The sequence below is a fragment of the Lissotriton vulgaris genome, chromosome 10 (genome assembly GCF_964263255.1).
Source record: "Lissotriton vulgaris chromosome 10, aLisVul1.2, whole genome shotgun sequence".
NCBI lineage: Eukaryota > Metazoa > Chordata > Amphibia > Caudata > Salamandridae > Lissotriton > Lissotriton vulgaris.
Genome location: NC_141698.1, coordinates 560,921 through 581,221, shown reverse-complemented (window position 1 = coordinate 581,221; position 20,301 = coordinate 560,921). Strand labels below are relative to the sequence as shown.

Below are 20,301 nucleotides of genomic sequence, written 5' to 3'. Positions count from 1 at the left end.
TCACACCGATGTTATCCACCCCCCACTGGCTTCCCATCGAGGCAAGATCTATCTACAAGACTGCCTGTATCACCCACAAAGCCTTGCACACTTCCCCCCCCTCGATACCTGGCAAATAAACCGAAGCTCTCTGGAAGCTGTAGACCATCACGCAATGTGGAAAATGTACTACTTGAAGCTCCCACTTTCAAGAAGGAGAGATCGATGGCTCACCCCTTTCCCTTTGTCCAGTTTCGCGCCAGAGCTGGGGCTGGAGTGCCCCAACACCGGTTTGAACCGGACTATGCATGGGACACCTTGTGTGCCCCAGGCAGTGTCTCATTTCATTCAGCCCTCCCTGTCCCAATACACTATAGCCTGTCTGGGGAGGTGCTAGTACCTCCAAGACAGGAAACGTATTGTCCGAGCCTCCCTCGCTGGAAGGACTCCCAGCAGCAGGAGGTCAGACTTGTGTCTGTGGCAGCACCATCCATTTTGTGATGCTGAGGCTCTGGTTAACTTTTACCGGGATTAGTAGGAACAACATGTCTTCTCCCTCTAGAAGGGTGGAATGCTACACCTGTCGCCAGAACTGGTGAGGGGATAGTATTCCAAAGCGTATGACACCTTACACGGCATGTTTTGATAAAGCCAAACCAAAGTTAGCATTCAACCGTGAGGATTATAATGCACTTAAGAGTATATGGTATGGCAATATCATAGAACTGCTATAAGGACATGGTTCCGAAAGCTGCAGACAGGCTCAGCTCATGCTAGAGCACCATCTCACATAAAACCAAGCACTCTGCCTTCAGGATTGTTAATGGTACACTATACAGGGGCTCACAAGAGTGACCCATTTCCCGATTGGAGATGTACCTAAAGTACATGGAGTCCATTTTACAGTGAGAGCAGATAGCCTGGGGCCCTGATTAGCAGGATCCCAGGCCAAATAAGTCGAAAACCAGCTAAACACTTGGCAAAAAATCTGTGGTAACCATAGTCAGGTATCCATTTTCCTACAATGCCCTCTATTCCCTCAAGGAAGACCTCCCATTACTGAAAATGCTATTCTCCATGACTATGGAAGTGCCTTCCCAGTGTGTTCTTGTGGTTGGAGTGTTTGCCATTTATTGCAGTATTATCCTTGTATCTGTGTTTGGTTCTCTTTTGTAACCTGCACACGTCACTTTTCTCTTGTAACACTCTGTTTGCTCCTCTTACATTTTGTTTGCTTTAGACACTTGCACAAGTGCCACCATTGCCTCCGTAACGTCAGTTCTTGTGCCCGAGTGTCCTCCATGTATTGCAGTATTATACCTCTAATTGTACTTTGTATGCTTTTGTAACCTGCACATTCGTCACTTGTTCCTCATGTATTTTTTTGCTCACAATTGTTACTTTTACCTCATGTAACTTATCGTCTGCATTTGTAATTTGTTCATTTGTAATTTTCGGTTCCTTTTCTGAAGTTTCTGACGCCTTCGGGTAAAGTCTGCGCGAGATAAAAACGCATCAAATAAATAAATGCTCCATGGGGACGAGGGGCAGAGATGGGGGGAGAAGCAGCTCCCCCCTCCATGCCGGACCCCAGAGGGCGCTCCTGGAGAGGAAGGAGGGGCGGGGGGAGTCTTTCAGTCCTTCCTCCCCTCCCCTCTCCTTGACGATGTCCCTCCTCCTGGCCCCGCCCTCAGCGGCCCTCCCCGCCGGAAGCGGCCGCCCCCCCTCCCTGCCCCCGGTCCGCAGCTCGCGCCGCCGTCGCAGGAGGAGCCGGGGCAGAGTCAGCCATGGAGCCCGCGGCCGAGGCCGGGCTCAGCTTGTATCCAGCACCGAGGAGAGGGGGCAGCATGGAGGCAGGTCTGCTGGGGATGGAAGTGCACGAGGGCAGGTTCATGAGGGGTGGACGGTGGTGGGGGCACCTTTGCATTAAGATTGCGTGGGTGGGTCTGTGTGGCCTGTGGATAGAGTGCGGAAGTAACACATTGTACCCACGAGGTCTCGGGCATCTGCAATCCATAATTCAGGGCTGACCCATCATGTCATCCTTCAGAAGTCCACCTTGGATGGCGTCGACCATCGATTCCCAGCGCGTGCTCTGTATCGAGTTTGACTGGGGGGGTCACGGGGGCGGAGACAAGTGGTGGGGGCACGGGGGGGGGGGGGCGGAAGAACACCCGAGGTTGGGAGAGGGGTGCATGGTGAGGACCACCTACAACACCACCTGAACCCACAGCCCCGCAGTTCTGCAAACTTATCACCCACACCACTGCAGAGCCGGTGCAGGCCTCAAACCAGCCACCAGGCGCGCCACGCACCTCCAGGCAGCCATTGAAATCTTGGGGTGCCTGGGGCTGTTTAACCAGGGTGGGTGGGTGGAGTCTGCAGCAGGACGCTGAGGGGTGTCAGACCTCACCAGTCTCCGAAGGCCGTACGACTGAAGCCATACTGTAAGGACCTATCCCCCGAGGCTAGGAGGACTCGGGTCCCTTGAGGCTAGGATGGATGCCGTCTACGACACTCAGGCGCCTGAACCAACCAGGCTGTCCCTTGAGGCTAGACGGGCTGCTGTCTGCGACAGTCAGGCGCCTGAACCAACCAGGCTGTCCCTTGGGGCTAGATGGGCTGCTGTCTGCAACAGTCAGGCGCCTGAACCAACCAGGCTATCCCTTGAGGCTAGGATGGATGCTGTCTACGACACTCAGGCGCCTGAACCAACCAGGCTGTCCGCGACAGTCAGGCGCCTGAACCAACCAGGCTGTCCCTTGAGGCTAGGAGGCGGTAGGAGGATGCAGAGTCTGTGCTCTGCTGGGCCGCCCAGTAGCAGAAAACTCTTGGGAATTATTCTGTAGACACGAAGGGGCAGATTTACAACAAAGTGATGCATCTGTAGAGATGCCTTACTTCTGCACTACCCTGAAAAACCCTTGCGCCACCATAGAGGCACCATAGTGATGTTGCAAGCACAACGCAATCCAGCAATGCATGGGAGGCCTATCCTCACTGGGCTGCGTCACTCCTTACACCTGATTGAAGCAGGCGTAAGGTTTTGACTCCGTAGCGTCCTAGAAGTGTAACAGTGAAATCTTGTACATTTCACTGCGTCACTTTTACAAGGCTTTCCTGCATGGGAACACCCACCCTGCATACATTATACCTGACTATAGGTGGCGCAAAAATGACACAAGGGGCTTGTAAATCAGCCCCCAAATACTTAACCAACATGGAGATTGTAACATGGGAGGGGCCTGTACACTGGGTTGGGGGCTGCACTGTGTGTGAGGTGGCTGTGGAGCACAGGGTGTACCCGTGTGGGACTGTATGTGAGTGGGATCAATGCTTTTACTCTTCGGTTGTGCCTCTGAGGTGAGTGTGGCCACCCCCGTCTGCCTTCAGCACTGATGTCGCACGGAGTGGCGGCTGTGTCTCTGGGGGGTGAGTCTTGGCACACCCAGGGCCTGGTGGGACTCCTTGAAAAGCCAGGTCTTCAGCTCCTTGCGGAGTTCAAGAAGTCAGGAGGAGGCTCTTAGGGGGGGGGCATTCCCCACTTGTAATAATAATGTGTATAATATATAGAGGGTTCGCCCCAGACCACGTTTTCAATATATGTGGGATATGTGCAAGTAGGAGTCAAGGCAAGCGAAGGTGTCTGGAAGGTTTGTGCAAGCAGACGCGATTGAGGTATGCCAGGTTAGTGTTATGTAGCGCCTTGAAACAGTGGGTGTGGAGTCTGATTTATGCTCGTTTGTGTATGGGGAGCCAGTGGAGCTCCGTCAGGTGTGGTGTGATGTGCGTACGGCATTGGAGGTTGAAAGTGATTCTGGGTTGAGAGCAGTACTTAATTTGTAAAGCAATAAGGGGCATATTTACGAGGAAGTGGAGGAGCGTGGCGTTGTGGTGGCGATAGGGGCTTGTAAATATTCCCCTAAGTGTCAGCGCCCTAGTCAAGAGACCACAGCATCTTGCGCCACCCATTGTGCTACTAATGACAATTCAGGCTTTTTATACATTAAAATGACTAATAGGAGACAGCCAGGCTATTTTTGTAACATTGGGTGGCAGGTATTAGTCATTTGTAATGTATATAGAACTATTAAACAACTGTTGTATTTATCACAATATAGGACAAACTGCGCCACCATGTGGCTGTCTGTCATAAGTCCCAGTGTTGAAGATTAAGTGCGGGTGCTGAGCACTAGAAACCACTGGTTCAAATTAAGCACTGGCTGAGAGTGATTTGGCCGCTGAGTTCTGAATGGTTTGCAGCCTTCTGCTGAGTTTCGTTTGTTGATCCCAACACAGGGGGTGCTCCGATAGTCCACTTGCCGGTGACAAGGGCGTGTATGATGGTTTTCTGGGTGCTGATTTGAAAACTTTCTTCAGGTCATGGACGCCCAAGGCAGTGGCCGCATTGACTTGGGCGGTCATGTCGAGTTTGCTGTCAATGATGATCCTGGGGTTCTTGACGTGGGTGGCGGTCAGTCCTAGCTCTGATGTCCACCCGTGGAGTCCCATGGTGAAGTGCTCTTCCCGAAGATCGTGTTTTCAGTCTTTTTAAGTGTTCATCTTTAGGCAGTTTTTTTTCATCCAGTGGGTCATTTCAGTCATGCAGGGAATGAACTTGATCCGGGTACTGGCAAGCTTGTCTGTGGGGCAGAGAATGAGTTGCATGTGTCAGCGTAGGAGAGGACGTTGATATCGTGAGAGTGGATGATGCTGGTGAGATCATGTGTGCGTTGAAGGGGGTCCGGCTCAGGGGTGATCCTTGTGGACCTTTGCGGAGGAGGTCGTGGGTGTCCGAGGTGTGCTTTGCCCGGCTGACTGACTGAGTCCTTCCAGTCAGGAAGGAGCAGACCCATTACAGTGTGTGTCTTTAGATTTCAATGTCATGTAGGTGTTAGGTGAGGATGATGTGGGAGACGGTGTCAAAAGCTGCGGAAAGGTCCAGGAGGATGAGGACCGCTATGTCTCTCCCCTCAGCCCCTCCCCCCAACCATTCCAGTCATGCAGATGTTAGTAGCAGCGATAAGGGGAGTTTCTTTGCTGTGGTTGAGTCTGAAACCAGACTGAGAGGTGTCGAGGAGTGGGCAGTCATTGAGGTATATTTGGTGAGGCATTGTATCTCTGAGGTGCGTGTGACCATCCACTGTCGGCATTGAGCCCGATCTGTGAAGCAAGGGGTGTCCCTCCGTGGGGTTGTGCTTGGATGCCTTCGGTTAGTTGTATCAGATCATTGTGTCTCTCTGAGGTGAGTGTGACCAACCGCTGTCTGCACCTAGCACTGGGTCTGTGTGTCTGGAGTGCAGGGGGTACTTCAATGGGGTGGTTGTTCTCGATTGGTACTGGCTGCTTGTACCGTAGCATCTTATCTCTAAGGTGAGTGTGTGTAAACACCATCAGTCCGTATTGGGCGTTTCTATCATGAGTCCTTTGGGCATCTGTTTGAGGTGACTGTTCAGGCCTTTGTCTGTCTTCGGTGAATGCATCTGTTAGGTGACTGTTCAGGCCTCTAAAAATCATAAAAATGTTGCAAGATCTGTAGGTCTAATGACTTTAATAGTCTACTCGACCTATCTGTAATATACTTGTCCAGAAAACTGGTCTCAAATTGTGTGATGTAGGCAAATCTCTTATTTTACAGAGCTGCCTTTTTCTTCGTTGTCACATATGAGAGCACCTTCAAATATGCAAGTTCAGCATTTCTACTGTACAAAAAACTCTTTGTTTGATTTAATAAATTAAACGTTTGCTTTATGAATAATTAGAATCTGGCCCACATGGGGTACACATGACCCCTAACTTGCCTCTTGGTTCACAAATAACATTGTCATCAGGGCAGGTGTTTCTCAGTTCATGTTTAAAAAGTTACTTTTAATAAATATATCACTGAAGCATAATGTGGTAGTGCACTGTCTTTTACAAACAACACATTTTCCGTTGAAATGGCCACAACTAGTTACACTAACATGCTGGTTTACTGATACTATATAGCTTATAAAAAAAAGTGTGGAAATTGGATTTCAGCAAAAATATTTATAATTTGCACATCAGCAAGTAAATGTTTCAATTTGTTTTCATTCCTATTAAAAACTTAGTTTCACTCATTTACAAAAAATGTGCTTTCGTAATTGAAATATATTTTAAAACGTTTGTACAGTATTTTACATGCTGTTTAAATGTTGTGCGTTCAGTTTTCAAAATCCTCTAACTTTGCAGTCATAGAAGAAAAGTAAACGTCAACCTCCAGGATAAAATAAGCAGCAAATTATTAGATCTAAGCTGACATTTGATCGGCCTCTGAACACTGAGTGAATGCAACAAGCTAAAACCAAGATTTAAAGTTATCTTTATTATTCATTCACCTTCTGGGGGAACAGAACACCTGCTCTTTGTCAGCACCCCAGAACAGGCTAGTAGGCCCTAAAATAGCTCGCCCTGATAATATATGACTCGCCATAACTTGTAGATGAGTAGATTTCTCGAGGCCTCCTGTTCCTCAGCCCCGTTTGTTGTCTTGCGGCGTTGGTCTGCATGGTGTCTTGATCTTTTAGAATTGTTCTCGTTTCCGGGGAGGGCGGTGCCTTAGTAGTGGTGCGGTATGTTGGATGCGGGTCGCATGTCTGGTGTGATCTGAGAGTCATGGAGGTGGTGATGTTGAGGCCTGTGCTGGCTGTGGGTGATCCTGTGCCTCTGTATGTGGGTGCTTTGTGGATCCGTGTTATCTTCTGGGTTCGGTGTCTCTATGGCGTTGAGTGTGAGGTCCTGCTTCTCTTATAAACACCCTCTGTGGACACTCGCCCACCCTGTCAGGACCAGTAGAGAACAAGGAGCGCCTTCCAGGCCCCACTGGTGGTTCTTCCCAGGGCATTGACCAAAGGGGTGACCACCAAGGAATGACCCAACCTTCCAACCCCTGAAAGAGGCTTCTGCTCACCCCAGAGACAGCCCAGCTCAGACGTGTCTCCTCCAACATCACATGCCCCCAGGCTTCAAAGAGCAGCCCTGGTGGTCTGTAAAGGCCCTGGGAGGGGAGGCGGGCAGTGCTGAGGGCGGTTTGATTGAGGTGAGGCGTGCTGTATCAGTCCTTGGGGGTGAGCTACGCCTGACTGTAAGGGTGGTATGTGATCATATTTAGGCACATTATTCAGAGTCCCTTGTTAGTGCTCTGCTGTGCCTGGCTGTGGGGTCGGAAGGCGGTCTGTGGTAAGGTTTAAGCCCAGTGCTCCGCGTCCCTTGTTAGTGCTGTGCATGGCTGTGGGGTCAGTGAGGCAGTCTGTGGTAAGGTTTAAGCCCCGTGCTCCGCGTCCCTTGTTAGTGCTGTGCCTGGCTGTGGGGTCGGTAAGGCGGTCTGTGGTAAGGTTTAAGCCCAGTGCTCCGCGTCCCTTGTTTGTGCTCTGCTGTGTCTGGCTGTGGGGTCGGTGAGTCGGTCTGCGGTAAGGTTTAAGCCCAGTGCTCCGCGTCCCTTGTTTGTGCTCTGCTGTGCCTGGCTGTGGGGTCGGTAAGGCGGTCTGTGGTAAGGTTTAAGCCCAGTGCTCCGCGTCCCTTGTTAGTGCTGTGCCTGGGTGTGGGGCCGGTGAGTCGGTCTGTGGTAAGGTTTAAGCCCAGTGCTTGGAGCCCCTTGTTAGTGCTCTGCTGTGCCTGGCTGTGGGGTCGGTAAGGCGGTCTGTGGTAAGGTTTAAGCTCAGTGCTCCGCGTCCCTTGTTAGTGCTCTGCATGGCTGTGGGGTCGGTAAGGCGGTCTGTGGTAAGGGTTAAGCTCAGTGCTCTGCGTCCCTTGTTTGTGCTCTGATGAGCCTGGCTGCATGTATAGGAGCCGAGAAGGACACTTTACTGGGCCGGGGGATCCTAGGTCGACCCTTAGGATGGGAGGTAGTGTGACTCTACGCTAGAGGGTGTAACACCGCCAGTAGTGTGTGTGTGTGGGGGGGTTCTTCGGGGTGTGTGGGGGGGTTCTTCGGGGTGTGTGGGGGGTTCTTCGGGGTGTGTGGGGGGTTCTTCGGGGTGTGTGGGGGGTTCTTCGGGGTGTGTGGGGGGTTCTTCGGGGTGTGTGGGGGGTTCTTCGGGGTGTGTGGGGGGTTCTCCGGGGTGTGTGGGAGAGTCTTCGGGTGTGTGGGAGAGTCTTCGGGTGTGTGGGAGAGTCTTTGGGGTGTGTGGGAGAGTCTTTGGGGTGTGTGGGAGAGTCTTTGGGGTGTGTGGGAGAGTCTTCGGGGTGTGTGGGAGAGTCTTCGGGGTGTGTGGGAGAGTCTTCGGGGTGTGTGGGAGAGTCTTCGGGGTGTGTGGGAGAGTCTTCGGGGTGTGTGGGAGAGTCTTTGGGGTGTGTGGGAGAGTCTTTGGGGTGTGTGGGAGAGTCTTTGGGGTGTGTGGGAGAGTCTTTGGGGTGTGTGGGAGAGTCTTTGGGGTGTGTGGGAGAGTCTTTGGGGTGTGTGGGAGAGTCTTTGGGGTGTGTGGGAGAGTCTTTGGGGTGTGTGGGAGAGTCTTTGGGGTGTGTGGGAGAGTCTTTGGGGTGTGTGGGAGAGTCTTTGGGGTGTGTGGGAGAGTCTTTGGGGTGTGTGGGAGAGTCTTTGGGGTGTGTGGGAGAGTCTTTGGGGTGTGTGGGAGAGTCTTTGGGGTGTGTGGGAGAGTCTTTGGGGTGTGTGGGAGAGTCTTCGGGCTGTGTGGGGGGTTCTTCGGGGTGTGTGGGGGATTCTTCGGGGTGTCTGCTTTGGACCTTGACCCTATGCTCAGCCAGCTGGACGTTCCTTTTCCATCCCACCTGGAGGCGCAGATCGCACACAACAGTCTCGCCCCCGACAGGGAGCCACGGAAAGGTGGCATCAGCAAGACGCTGCTGGTGACCGACAACATCCTACGCGTGTGAGTATTTCCACTCTTTCCAACACTTGAACCTCAGTACTGTGAACCCTCCTTCCCAAATTATTTGTCTTGCATGCAAGGCGCTCACAGGCTGACCCCGCTATCTCATGATCTGAAAATTCTGACAAATAAACAATTTCTGTGATTCTCTGCACAGGTGCTTGGGGCATCTGTGCTCTGTACCCTTGCCCACAGCGCCTAGGGCCTCTATGCGTCAGGCTTTGCCAGGTGCCTTGAGCACATCTCCACTATGCCCTTCCCTCTCTGCCCTGGGCCTCTAGCTGCAGTGTCCATGCCCTCTTCCCACTATGCCCGAGGCCTTGGCATGCTATGGCAGGGTCCTCTCTGTGCTGTCCCTCTACGGGAGGTCTCTGCACACTGCCCGCGCCATCTTCCCACTGTGCCCAGGGCCTTTTTACACCGTCCCTGTGCCCAGGGCCTTGGTGAACTATAGTGTTCCCTCCAGCCTGGGATTCTTACCACAATGTGCAGCCCCACTTCACACAGTGCCCAAGCCCTTTTCCCATTGTTCCTGGAGCCTATGTACCCTATCCCAGTGCCTGGGGCCTTGACGCCCTCTGCCAGGGGCACTGCACACAGTCCCTGTGTCTTGTGCACTTTGACCTTCCCCTCTTCTCACTGCGATTCTTTGCACAGTGACTGTCTCTCCCTCTCACAGTGCCTTAGCTCTCATTAAATGTTGTCTCTGGCCTCCATGCACTGCCCACTGCCTGGGGCCCTTGTTCCTTGGACGCCTCTGCACCATGCCCATCACCTCTCCACTCTAAGATTTTTTGCGGAGTCTGTGCTTCCTTCACACAGTGCCCAAGTCTTCTTGGTGCTGTCTGGGGCCGCTTGACATTGCCCATGCCTGGGACCTTGGCACACTGAGCCAGGGGACTCTGTACACTGTTCATGACGTTGGCACCCGGGCCCTCTGCCTTGGGACTGTTCGCTCAGTGCCCTGCCACCATCACACGTTGCTGGGGCGTTAGTGCGCTTTGCCTGGCGTCGCGTGACATTGGCACCACGTCTCTGCCCCTTTTGCTCTGTCTGTGCTCAGTTTGCTTGTGTCCTCTCTGCATGAATTTGGGGCCTTCTCGTCAAAACAAGATGGTAATGGAAGGAATATTTGAATTAACCTCTGCTAAGAGCTCACTCCACGTTCCAGACCATCATTTGTCCTACTCTAGACAGAGACCCCCCATATGCAAATCAGTCTTGGTCCTGCACCAATAGGAACAGTCCTGCCTGGCCAAGTCTACTCCAGATGGGAACACAAGCCACCCGCACCGGTAAGCCCAGATGTGGGTGCTGTGCTCACTGTTGCTGGGACTGAGATACACATGACTGAGAACCCCAACAGGGGATTAACCGGGCGTGGGTGGCTTGGATTCTGATTCAGAGAGGTCCGGCTTTGGCAGTTTGGGCTGGACGGTTCTTACTGGGGCAGGGTCATGACTGATTTGCATATAGCTGGGTCCAAACGGAAGTGGCATGGCGTGAAATAAACGGTGGACTAGAATGCAGCCCAAGTAGGTACCAGTGGCTGAGATTAATTCAAGCATTCATCCATCACTTTTTTCTATTCTCTTTCAAGCCCTCCATGTAGTCTTCAGAAGTACCCGAAGCCTTTACACAGTCGGCCCTGGGACTTTCACATGCTACCCCTTGCCTGCACTTGTGGCCTGCTCACCATTCCTATATCTGTGCCTCCTTTGCCCTATGTCTGTGCTCTCAGCAGTGAATGTGTGCCCTCTCTGCACTGTGCCCGCAGCCCTGCTGCATTCTCTTCATGCCTGGGCCTTTCACACACTTCCTCTTCCTCGCCTGTACTTGTGGCCTGCCTGCTGTATCTGGTCCTGTCCCAGATGTCTTACTTGCTTTTCCTCATTGATACTTTGCAGGCAGTGGAAAGCTGCTGAGGCCAGGATCCTGCGTGTTTCTATTAACTCCTTCCTGGACAACCTCTCCCTCGTCCTTCAAACCATTGACCGCTTCGGACCCGTGTTGGAGAGACCGTGACACTGACTGGAGCGCTCTGGGGCCAGTGACCGCAGCCACTGCTGGAGGACTAACTACAAGAGGGACTTGTGAAGCTAGCCCGAGGATGGTCCAGCGACAACAACCGAGCACAAGGCGCAGCTGGAACTTTGAACTGTTTGAAGCTCAAAACGCTACTCTGGCTGTCAATGCCTTGGCTGCAAACACGAATGGGTCCCAGAATCTGAGCTTTCGGGCAACATCTGATGGGACTGGGACACAAGGGAGGGGGCAAGCACCTGACTAGGCAGGGGCACAAGGGTGAGGGGGCAAGCATCTGACTGGACAGGGGAACAAGGGAGGGAGCTAGCATCTGACTGGACAGGGGAACAAGGGAGGGAGCTAGCATCTGACTGGGCAGGGGAACAAGGGAGGGAGCTAGCATCTGACTGGACAGGGACACAAGGGAGGGTGCCAGCATCTGATTGGGCAGGAGAACAAGGGAGGGAGCTAGCATCTGACTGGACAGGGGAACAAAGGAAGGGAGCTAGCATCTGACTGGACAGGGGAACAAGGGAGGGAGCTAGCATCTGACTGGACAGGGGAACAAGGGAGGGAGCTAGCATCTGACTGGGCAGGGGCAGAAGGGAGGGAGCTAGCATCTGACTGGGAAGGGGTACAAGGGAGGGAGCTAGCATTTGACTGGACAGGGGAACAAAGGAAGGGAGCTAGCATCTGACTGGACAGGGGAACAAGGGAGGGAGCTAGCATCTGACTGGGCAGGGGCACAAGGGAGGGAGCTAGCATCTGACTGGACAGGGGAACAAAGGAAGGGAGCTAGCATCTGACTGGACAGGGGAACAAGGGAGGGAGCTAGCATCCGACTGGACAGGGGAACACATGAGGGAGCTAGCATCTGACTGGGCAGGGGAACGAGGGAGCTAGCATCTGACGGGACAGGGACACAAGGGAGGGCGCTAGCATGGCTGGGCAGGGGCACAGGGAGACCTAGAAAGTCCTCTGGACACACAATGAGAGGGCTACCCAAAGGGATTCAAGTGGTTCTGGACACACAATGAGAGGGCTACCCAAAGGGATTCAAGTGGTTCTGGACACACAATGAGAGGGCTACCCAAAGGGATTCAAGTGGTCCTTCTCTCATGATGAATGGTGGATTGAGCAATGTCCACTTTGGTGTCGTTATCCCTGCATCTGATTGAGGATGTACAGGGGTCTCACCCAAATTTCCTAGAATATTGTAAAATACCGGCCTGGTAGAGCATATACATTCCCTCACAGTTACAGGCACTGCAGCCCAAGCCCGTTCCCTAGCTCGTCAGTCTGTCGCCTATTCTGAATCCTCCACCCCAAATGTGCCCGCCTAAGGTAACCATTACATCAATTCTGTATTTCAGGTTTCACTTTTCAGCTGCTTCTGTTTCCTGTTTTATTGTTTATTTGAACTGTTCAGATAATTTTGCAGCAACTGCCTGTTTGTGATCCGCAAGGTGTGCTGGTGGGGCAAAGCTGGTTCCAGCTCCCACCGCGAAGTTGGAGAAACCTTGAGCAGCCTCTGTAGGCCACAAAATAAAGAAATCTGCACAAAGAGTGACGTCTGTCGGATGATCATTCGCTTCCTGGTAGGCCGAGTGAAATGTACCATTTGGATGTTCAATATAATGACCCCATTTCAGCCCCATCGACAGATGCTCTGTCTTCGAACGATGCTGGCAAAACGCGCAAAATGTCACTTTCACATCTACAGAAAGGACCTCCTCCTGTTCTTGTATGGATAATGTTTACTTTCATGGCTGGCACAGTTGTGAGGGACAATGTTTTAATAGCAACGTTTAGTTGAATGTTAAATCATCACTGTAGTTGTTAAGGCACGGAAAATATGTCACTTTTAATGTAAAACCACTGAGAGCAAAAGCTGCATATTTTCCAGATTTACATTTATCAACTCAGTTTTTATGAAATAGCGCAAGGTATGGACAGTGGTGACAAAGAATTTCGACATTTCCCTGCAGTGTTGAGGTTTGGGTAAGACCAGTTCCACTCCCCCACCCTCCAAAGGAGTGGACTGATCAGCTTCTGTGGTCTTCTCTGTATTGGTGATTCAATTTGGTCTACAAACATTTTCACAATAGAAAACATTTTAACCACATTTTAATTATTCTGCACAAACCACTGCCCATGTTGGCTGGCCGTTTGCCAAGGCATCAGCGGTTTCCACATGAGTTACATGGGGTGTCTCTAAACCTCAGGATGTCACCAGCACTGGGATTTTGTAAGTGTTCTTCAGAAGGATTATTAAACGTATTACAGTTATAGACAAACGAAAAAACCTTCAGGTTATATCCAACTGTATGTGTGCAGGAATCTCGAAGATGACTATAAATAAACAACAACGCTACAAGGATTAAACTTTCAGGCGTGTCACTACCCTCTACCTCATGACACCACCTGCAAAATCAACTTGAAACGAAGGACTTTATCTGTTCAGTGTGACCATTGATAAATAGTTCTGGTTCACACTGAGCAGTGCGCTTGAAAGCAAATCCTCGGCTTCACCAAACAAGCTCAATGTTTGATTTAGCGATAAAGAGCAGAATTATTTCTACCAGAAATTACAATGAAGAGATCAGTAGACGCATTTAGAAGAGAATGGGTTGTTAGTATCGCAGCAAAAAAGAAAATGGTGTTAATTGACGTGCGCAACATTCCCTTTAAAGAATGTATGAATCAGTCCAGGTCTGTTGAACCAGCTGAATTTGTGATTATATTAGAGTAGGTTCTGTGCCCGGAGGTCTCCCCTTTACTTTTAGGGCAGGTTAGAAAAGAGGCGGAAAGTACTCGAACAAAGCCCATCAGCAAGACCTTTCCAGCGCAAGGGGACCAGAAGGCTCACAATGAGAATCTGGATGTAGTGTGAGGTGGTCTGGGAATGGTTAATAGGTTACGGTGTAAGCAGCAGGACTGCTTACAAATGAGGTATGCCGGGACAGTAATGTTTCAGTGGCTTGGAAACATCATGACCGAGTGGTTTTTATTTTCTGATCTGTCCTGTTTTTCGTCTGATGACCGTGAGAGTCTGTGGAGTAATCTGAAGGTGTACCATGGTTTTACTGTACTGTTCAACAGCAGAGAATAGTTCTGATGATGGGGTGATCCAATGCAAATGACCAGCAGTAATGGCATCTTTTGCCTTCTTATTCTGTTGCGTAAACTAAGATTCTGGCTCAGCTTTACGTGGTTTCTTTTCTCACACACGGGTGACACGAGTCAACTTAGTTCAATGCACCAACAACTGAATGTGAAAGACAGGTTATTGTTGCTCCACAGGGCCCCGCCCAATATATAGTTGAAGTGGCATCTAATACCTTGGGTTACTAACAGTCCCTAAACAGGGATCCAAGGACGCCGTGGGGATTTGAAAAACCAATTTCATTCCTTACAATATCACACAAACACTAAGAAAAAGACACTTTAAATAAAAAGCGTTTATCCCATAGTCTAATCTCTTTGCTTAGCACATCTAAAATAACCACACAGAATGTTAAAACGGCACACATACATGTATATCGAGAATAAAATTAATAGTCCTACTGTAGTTAAAGTGTCATCTAACCCCCTAAAACCTACTTCACTAGGAAAGCATGGAGTAGCAAAACTTGCATCTAGAGTTTTCTAGGCGGAATCAAGCCACTGTATACCTGTTTACAGCAAAGTGTTATAGAGTTACATATATAGTCATGAGATATTGTGGATGCAGTGTCCCTGGCAAAGGAAACACTTGTCGTATCAGCTCCTCTGCTCCAGCACTTGGCTGTATATCGTTTGCCAGCATAAAGCGCAATGCGGCAGCATCTCTGTAAGCTGGCAGTCAAGACTTTCTTTGATAGTATTTTGCAAGATAATCTGGCGCAAAGGACCTCTCCCCCAGTAACCAAGTGGGAGCCCTTTTACACTGTTTCTTATCTGAGATGGAAATTTCTGACAATATGAATGTCTGACATAACTTATGTGCATCAAGATGAAATGAAAAATACATTTTTAGTGAGCTCTACTACCCCTGGGTGTCCAGGCGCTATAGCTCTTTGAAACAGATTCTAGTCTTAGACGCATTCTTAAAAACAAGATAAAACATGTCAATTCAGACTTCCCGGTTTATGTTATCGTTAATGCCTGATGTTGGGATAGAGATAACAAGGCACTTGTACCAGACAGATGTCACATCAGGTGTTCTCATCGATGTCATTGTCTGATGACTTGACACTTTCACAGGTTTTTGTAAAGATCTGCACAGACGACATCTAGATCATAGGCAGACATGTCAATGATTCTGCAAACATTTAGAAAATGGAGTCTCGGGCTGCTTAAGGACTTTATTTCAATTCTAGGTTTCAAATTGTGTTGCCGCTGCGGAGAGTCTGCCCACTTGTTCTACCTGTAAAATATGGATGTCTATTTGTGAGTGCTGTTTCACAAGGTATGAGTGAACGGCGCTGTGTGTTTGGGACAGTCTGTATGCATGCACATACTGGTGGTCTCTGTAGGCTGTCCTTTGTCTGTGGTGGACAAGAAAGTCTGCCTCTCCATGTGTTCTAGACCTCTTCCTAAATCCAGTCTTGACTGTTAGGTAGTAGAGGGTTCCCATAGTGCACAGTTCGCCTGCACTGGCGTCACTAGGAACTGACCCTCTAGTGGGTTGCAGTTTTCCTTACAGGCATGGTGGCAGAGAAGCCTTGCTACATTGACCCGTGGTGAGAGGAGGAGCTGCATTGACTCGTGGTGAGAGGAGGAGATGCATTGACCCATGGCGAGAGGAAGAGCTGCATTGGCCCGTGGCGAGAGTAAGAGCTGCGTTGACCTGTGGCGAGAGGAGGAGCTGCATTGACCTGTGGCGAGAGGAGGAGCGGCATGGACCTGTGGCGAGAGTAAGAGCTGCATTGACCTGTGGCGAGAGGAGGAGCTGCATTGACCTGTGGCGAGAGGAGGAGCTGCATTGACCTGTGGCGAGAGGAGGAGCTGCATTGACCTGTGGTGTAAGGAGAAGCTGCAAGGACCTGTGGTGTAAGGAGAAGCTGCAAGGACCTGTGGTGTAAGGAGAAGCTGCAATGACCTGTGGTGTAAGGAGAAGCTGCAATGACCTGTGGTGTAAGGAGAAGCTGCAATGACCTGTGGTAAGAGGAGAAGCTGCAAGGACCTGTGGTGTAAGGAGAAGCTGCAAGGACCTGTGGTGTAAGGAGAAGCTGCAATGACCTGTGGTGTAAGGAGAAGTTGCATTGACCTGTGGTGTAAGGAGAAGCTGCAATGACCTGTGGTGTAAGGAGAAGCTGCAATGACCTGTGGTGTAAGGAGAAGTTGCAATGACCTGTGGTAAGAGGAGAAGCTGCATTGACCTGTGGTGTAAGGAGAAGCTGCAATGACCTGTGGTGTAAGGAAAAGCTGCATTGACCTGTGGTGTAAGGTGAAGCTGCAATGACCTGTGGTGTAAGGTGAAGCTGCAATGACCTGTGGTGTAAGGTGAAGCTGCAATGACCTGTGGTGTAAGGAGAAGCTGCAATGACCTGTGGTGTAAGGAGAAGCTGCATTGACCTGTGGTGTAAGGTGAAGCTGCAATGACCTGTGGTGTAAGGAGAAGCTGCATTGACCCGTGGTGTAAGGAGAAGCTGCATTGACCCGTGGTGTAAGAAGAAGCTGCATTGAGCCGTGGTGTAAGGTGAAGCTGCAATGACCTGTGGTGTAAGGTGAAGCTGCAATGACCTGTGGTGTAAGGTGAAGCTGCAATGACCTGTGGTGTGAGGTGTAGCTGCATTGACCCGTGGTGAGCGGAGTAGCTGCATGGACCTGTGGCGAGAGGAGGAGCTGCATGGACCTGTGGCGAGAGGAGGAGCTGCATGGACCTGTGGCGAGAGGAGGAGCTGCATTGACCTGTGGCGAGAGGAGGAGCTGCATTGACCTGTGGCGAGAGGAGGAGCTGCATTGACCTGTGGTGTAAGGAGAAGCTGCAATGACCTGTGGTGTAAGGAGAAGCTGCAATGACCTGTGGTGTAAGGAGAAGCTGCATTGACCTGTGGTGTAAGAAGAAGCTGCAATGACCTGTGGTGTAAGAAGAAGCTGCAATGACCTGTGGTGTAAGAAGAGGCTGCAATGACCTGTGGTGTAAGGAGAAGCTGCAATGACCTGTGGTGTAAGGAGAAGCTGCAATGACCTGTGGTGTAAGGAGAAGCTGCAATGACCTGTGGTGTAAGGAGAAGCTGCAATGACCTGTGGTGTAAGGAGAAGCTGCAATGACCTGTGGTGTAAGAAGAAGTTGCAATGACCTGTGGTGTAAGAAGAGGCTGCAATGACCTGTGGTGTAAGGTGAAGCTGCAATGACCTGTGGTGAGAGGAGGAGCTGAATTGACCTGTGGTGTAAGGAGAAGCTGCAATGACCTGTGGTGTAAGGAGAAGCTGCATTGACCTGTGGTGTAAGGTGAAGCTGCAATGACCTGTGGTGTAAGGAGAAGCTGCAATGACCTGTGGTGTAAGGAGAAGCTGCAATGACCTGTGGTGTAAGAAGAAGCTGCAATGACCTGTGGTGTAAGAAGAGGCTGCAATGACCTGTGGTGTAAGGTGAAGCTGCAATGACCTGTGGTGAGAGGAGGAGCTGAATTGACCTGTGGTGTAAGGAGAAGCTGCAATGACCTGTGGTGTAAGGTGAAGCTGCAATGACCTGTGGTGTAAGGAGAAGCTGCAATGACCTGTGGTGTAAGGAGAAGCTGCAATGACCTGTGGTGTAAGGAGAAGCTGCATTGACACGTGGTGTAAGGAGAAGCTGCATTGACCTGTGGTGTAAGGAGAAGCTGCAATGACCTGTGGTGTAAGAAGAGGCTGCAATGACCTGTGGTGTAAGGAGAAGCTGCAATGACCTGTGGTGAGAGGAGGAGCTGCAATGACCTTTGGTGTAAGGAGAAGCTGCAATTACCTGTGGTGTAAGGAGAAGCTGCATTGACCTGTGGTGTAAGGTGAAGCTGCAATGACCTGTGGTGTAAGGAGAAGCTGCAATGACCTGTGGTGTAAGGAGAAGCTGCAATGACCTGTTATGTGTGAGGAGAAGCTGCAATGACCTGTGGTGAGAGGAGGAGCTGCAATGACCTGTGGTGTAAGGAGAAGCTTCAATGACCCGTGGTGTAAGGAGAAGCTGCATTGACCCGTGGTGTAAGGAGAAGCTGCATTGACCCGTGGTGTAAGGAGAAGCTGCATTGACCCGTGGTGTAAGGAGAAGCTGCATTGACCCGTGGAGTAAGGAGAAGCTGCAATGACCCGTGGTGTAAGGTGAAGCTGTAATGACCCGTGGTGAGAGGAGTAGCTGCATTGACCCGTGGTGTAAGGTGAAGCTGTAATGACCCGTGGTGAGAGGAGTAGCTGCATTGACCTGTGGCGAGAGGAGAAGCTGCATTGACCTGTGGCGAGAGGAGCAGCTGCATGGACCTGTGGCGAGAGTAGGAGCTGCATTGACCTGTGGTGTAAGGAGAAGCTGCACTGACCTGTGGTGTAAGGAGATGCTGCAATGACCCGTGATGAGAGGAGCTGCATTGACCCATGGTGAGAGGAGCTGAATTGTCCAATGGCGAGAGGAGGAGCTGCATTGACCCATGGCGAGAGGAGGAGCTGCATTGACCCATGGCGAGAGGAGGAGCTGCAGTGCCTTGTGATAGGAGGAGCTGCACTGACCTGTGGTGTAAGGAGAAGCTGCATTGACCAATTGCGAGAGGAAAAGCTGCATTGACCTGTGGCGAGAGTTGGAGCTGCAGTGACTTGTGAGAGGAGGAGCTGCAATGACCTGTGGTGAGAGTAGAAGCTGCAATGCCCCTAAAGTCTTCCTAGGAGCCACATGACTCCTGCATAGTCTCCCTCCTGTGTGGGATCTTGGCCTGTTGCCTAACACTAGTTTTGACATCAAAACTGGTTTGTCCCACACAGTGTAGAGTGGTCCTTTGTAGGCGCTGTAGATTGCTAACTCTGATGTCCAGCGGCAGCTGGTGAAGTGGTGGGTTTCAAGGAGTGCGTCCATCAACAGAAATATTTTACCTTGACCTATAATTTCAAGATAACAATAGGTTTCCATGGGTGACAACAGTGGATGCGGCCCCTGTTTAACCCCTTGCGTGCGGGGCGTATTCCCCGCCTGTGCTGACTCCGCCTTGCGCGGGCGGAGTCATGAAGGAACGGTTCCGTCATCAGCACAACTCAACCGATGCTGATGACGGAACCGTTCTGTCATCAGCAAGCAAGGGGTTAAAAACTAAAAGCCAATTAGGGTCTTATGTGTTTCTTTTACACTGTGAACTCTGAGCAGTATCAGGCCATCCAGTCACTACTGACTGGCCTGGCTCACTCGTCACAGAGGCGCTCGAGCATCACCTCAACTGCACCATTGATTTCACTGCACAAGGTCCTTGTTAGGATGGCCAGTCTTTAGGTCCAGGAGTTTTGGGAACCCTGCAGTCCAGGTTAAAGTGCACTAAGGTGTCCAGTCTTGAACCCAGAACCATTGAAACAGGGGAACAGATAAATTGTAGTATGGTTGCTACATTGTATCATTGGTGTCAAGCACTTCTGTCCTTTTGACCAGAACTTCAAAGACTGAAAATAATATAATGAAGACCCAACGAGCCCTGAAGTTCCACAGGTACACCACTGTATCGTCCCATAGGATAACATTAGCAAAAGAACCAGTTAGAGAAAATGTAGATCCTGCCACCGAAGAATGTTTTTTTTTATTTTAAATCTGTTTAAAAAAAATTCTGCTGATTTTACCTACCAGTGAGTTGGACTCCTTGCCCTATTCATCAGATGTAGCACTGGTGGGATGTTGAAGTAATTGAGTGCTACTTACTGTCTTGCTTTTCTAAGCTCTACCTCTTTCATGGCGAGGGGTCAACTCCAGTAATGGAATAGCTGCTGTTGCATTGAGAGGCTGTGAGCGAGGATGAAGATGCGTTCTCCATGATCATTATCCAGTAACAGCAAATGGCTTTGTCAGAAGGGTCACTCAATTATTAATCTTTTCATAGATTGGGAATAACAAACAGCAGTGGTCACGAAAGCTGAAAAGCCCATTCACTCATAGACTTTTCTTTTTTTACCAAACCACTAATGTCAGAAGAATACCTGGAATAGTCTTCAAAAGTATGAGAGTCCAAAAAACATTGAAAGGCATATTTACAAGCCTCTATCGCCATAGGAACATCACTTGTTCTGACGTTCATGTGGCGATAGGAGCTTCGTCTTATTTACAAGGCGGCGTTAAGCCACTTAATATGGCTTAACGCTGCCTTGTGGACAATAGGTGTTGTGGTGGGCATTCCACCGCAACACCCACACTGCAAATTGCCATGAATGATTGTTTATATGCAGGAAGATGTCCTTTCCTGCACATAACCAAACATTAAAAAATAAATAAATAACGATTGCAACTTTTGTGTGCTGCACTATGACG

The 20,301-nt window shown here is 50.3% G+C and overlaps 1 protein-coding gene across 1 annotated transcript; it reads left to right on the top strand.

Annotated features, from left to right (window-relative positions):
* Positions 1–1,688: 1,688 nt before the first annotated feature.
* On the top strand, positions 1,689–12,419 carry LAGE3 (L antigen family member 3). The gene is made up of 3 exons (XM_086940126.1): positions 1,689–1,798; positions 8,700–8,828; positions 10,736–12,419. Exons 1-3 carry the CDS (start codon positions 1,767–1,769, stop codon positions 10,851–10,853), a joined length of 279 nt encoding a protein of 92 aa, XP_086796252.1. The 5' UTR covers positions 1,689–1,766; the 3' UTR covers positions 10,854–12,419.
* Positions 12,420–20,301: the final 7,882 nt, after the last annotated feature.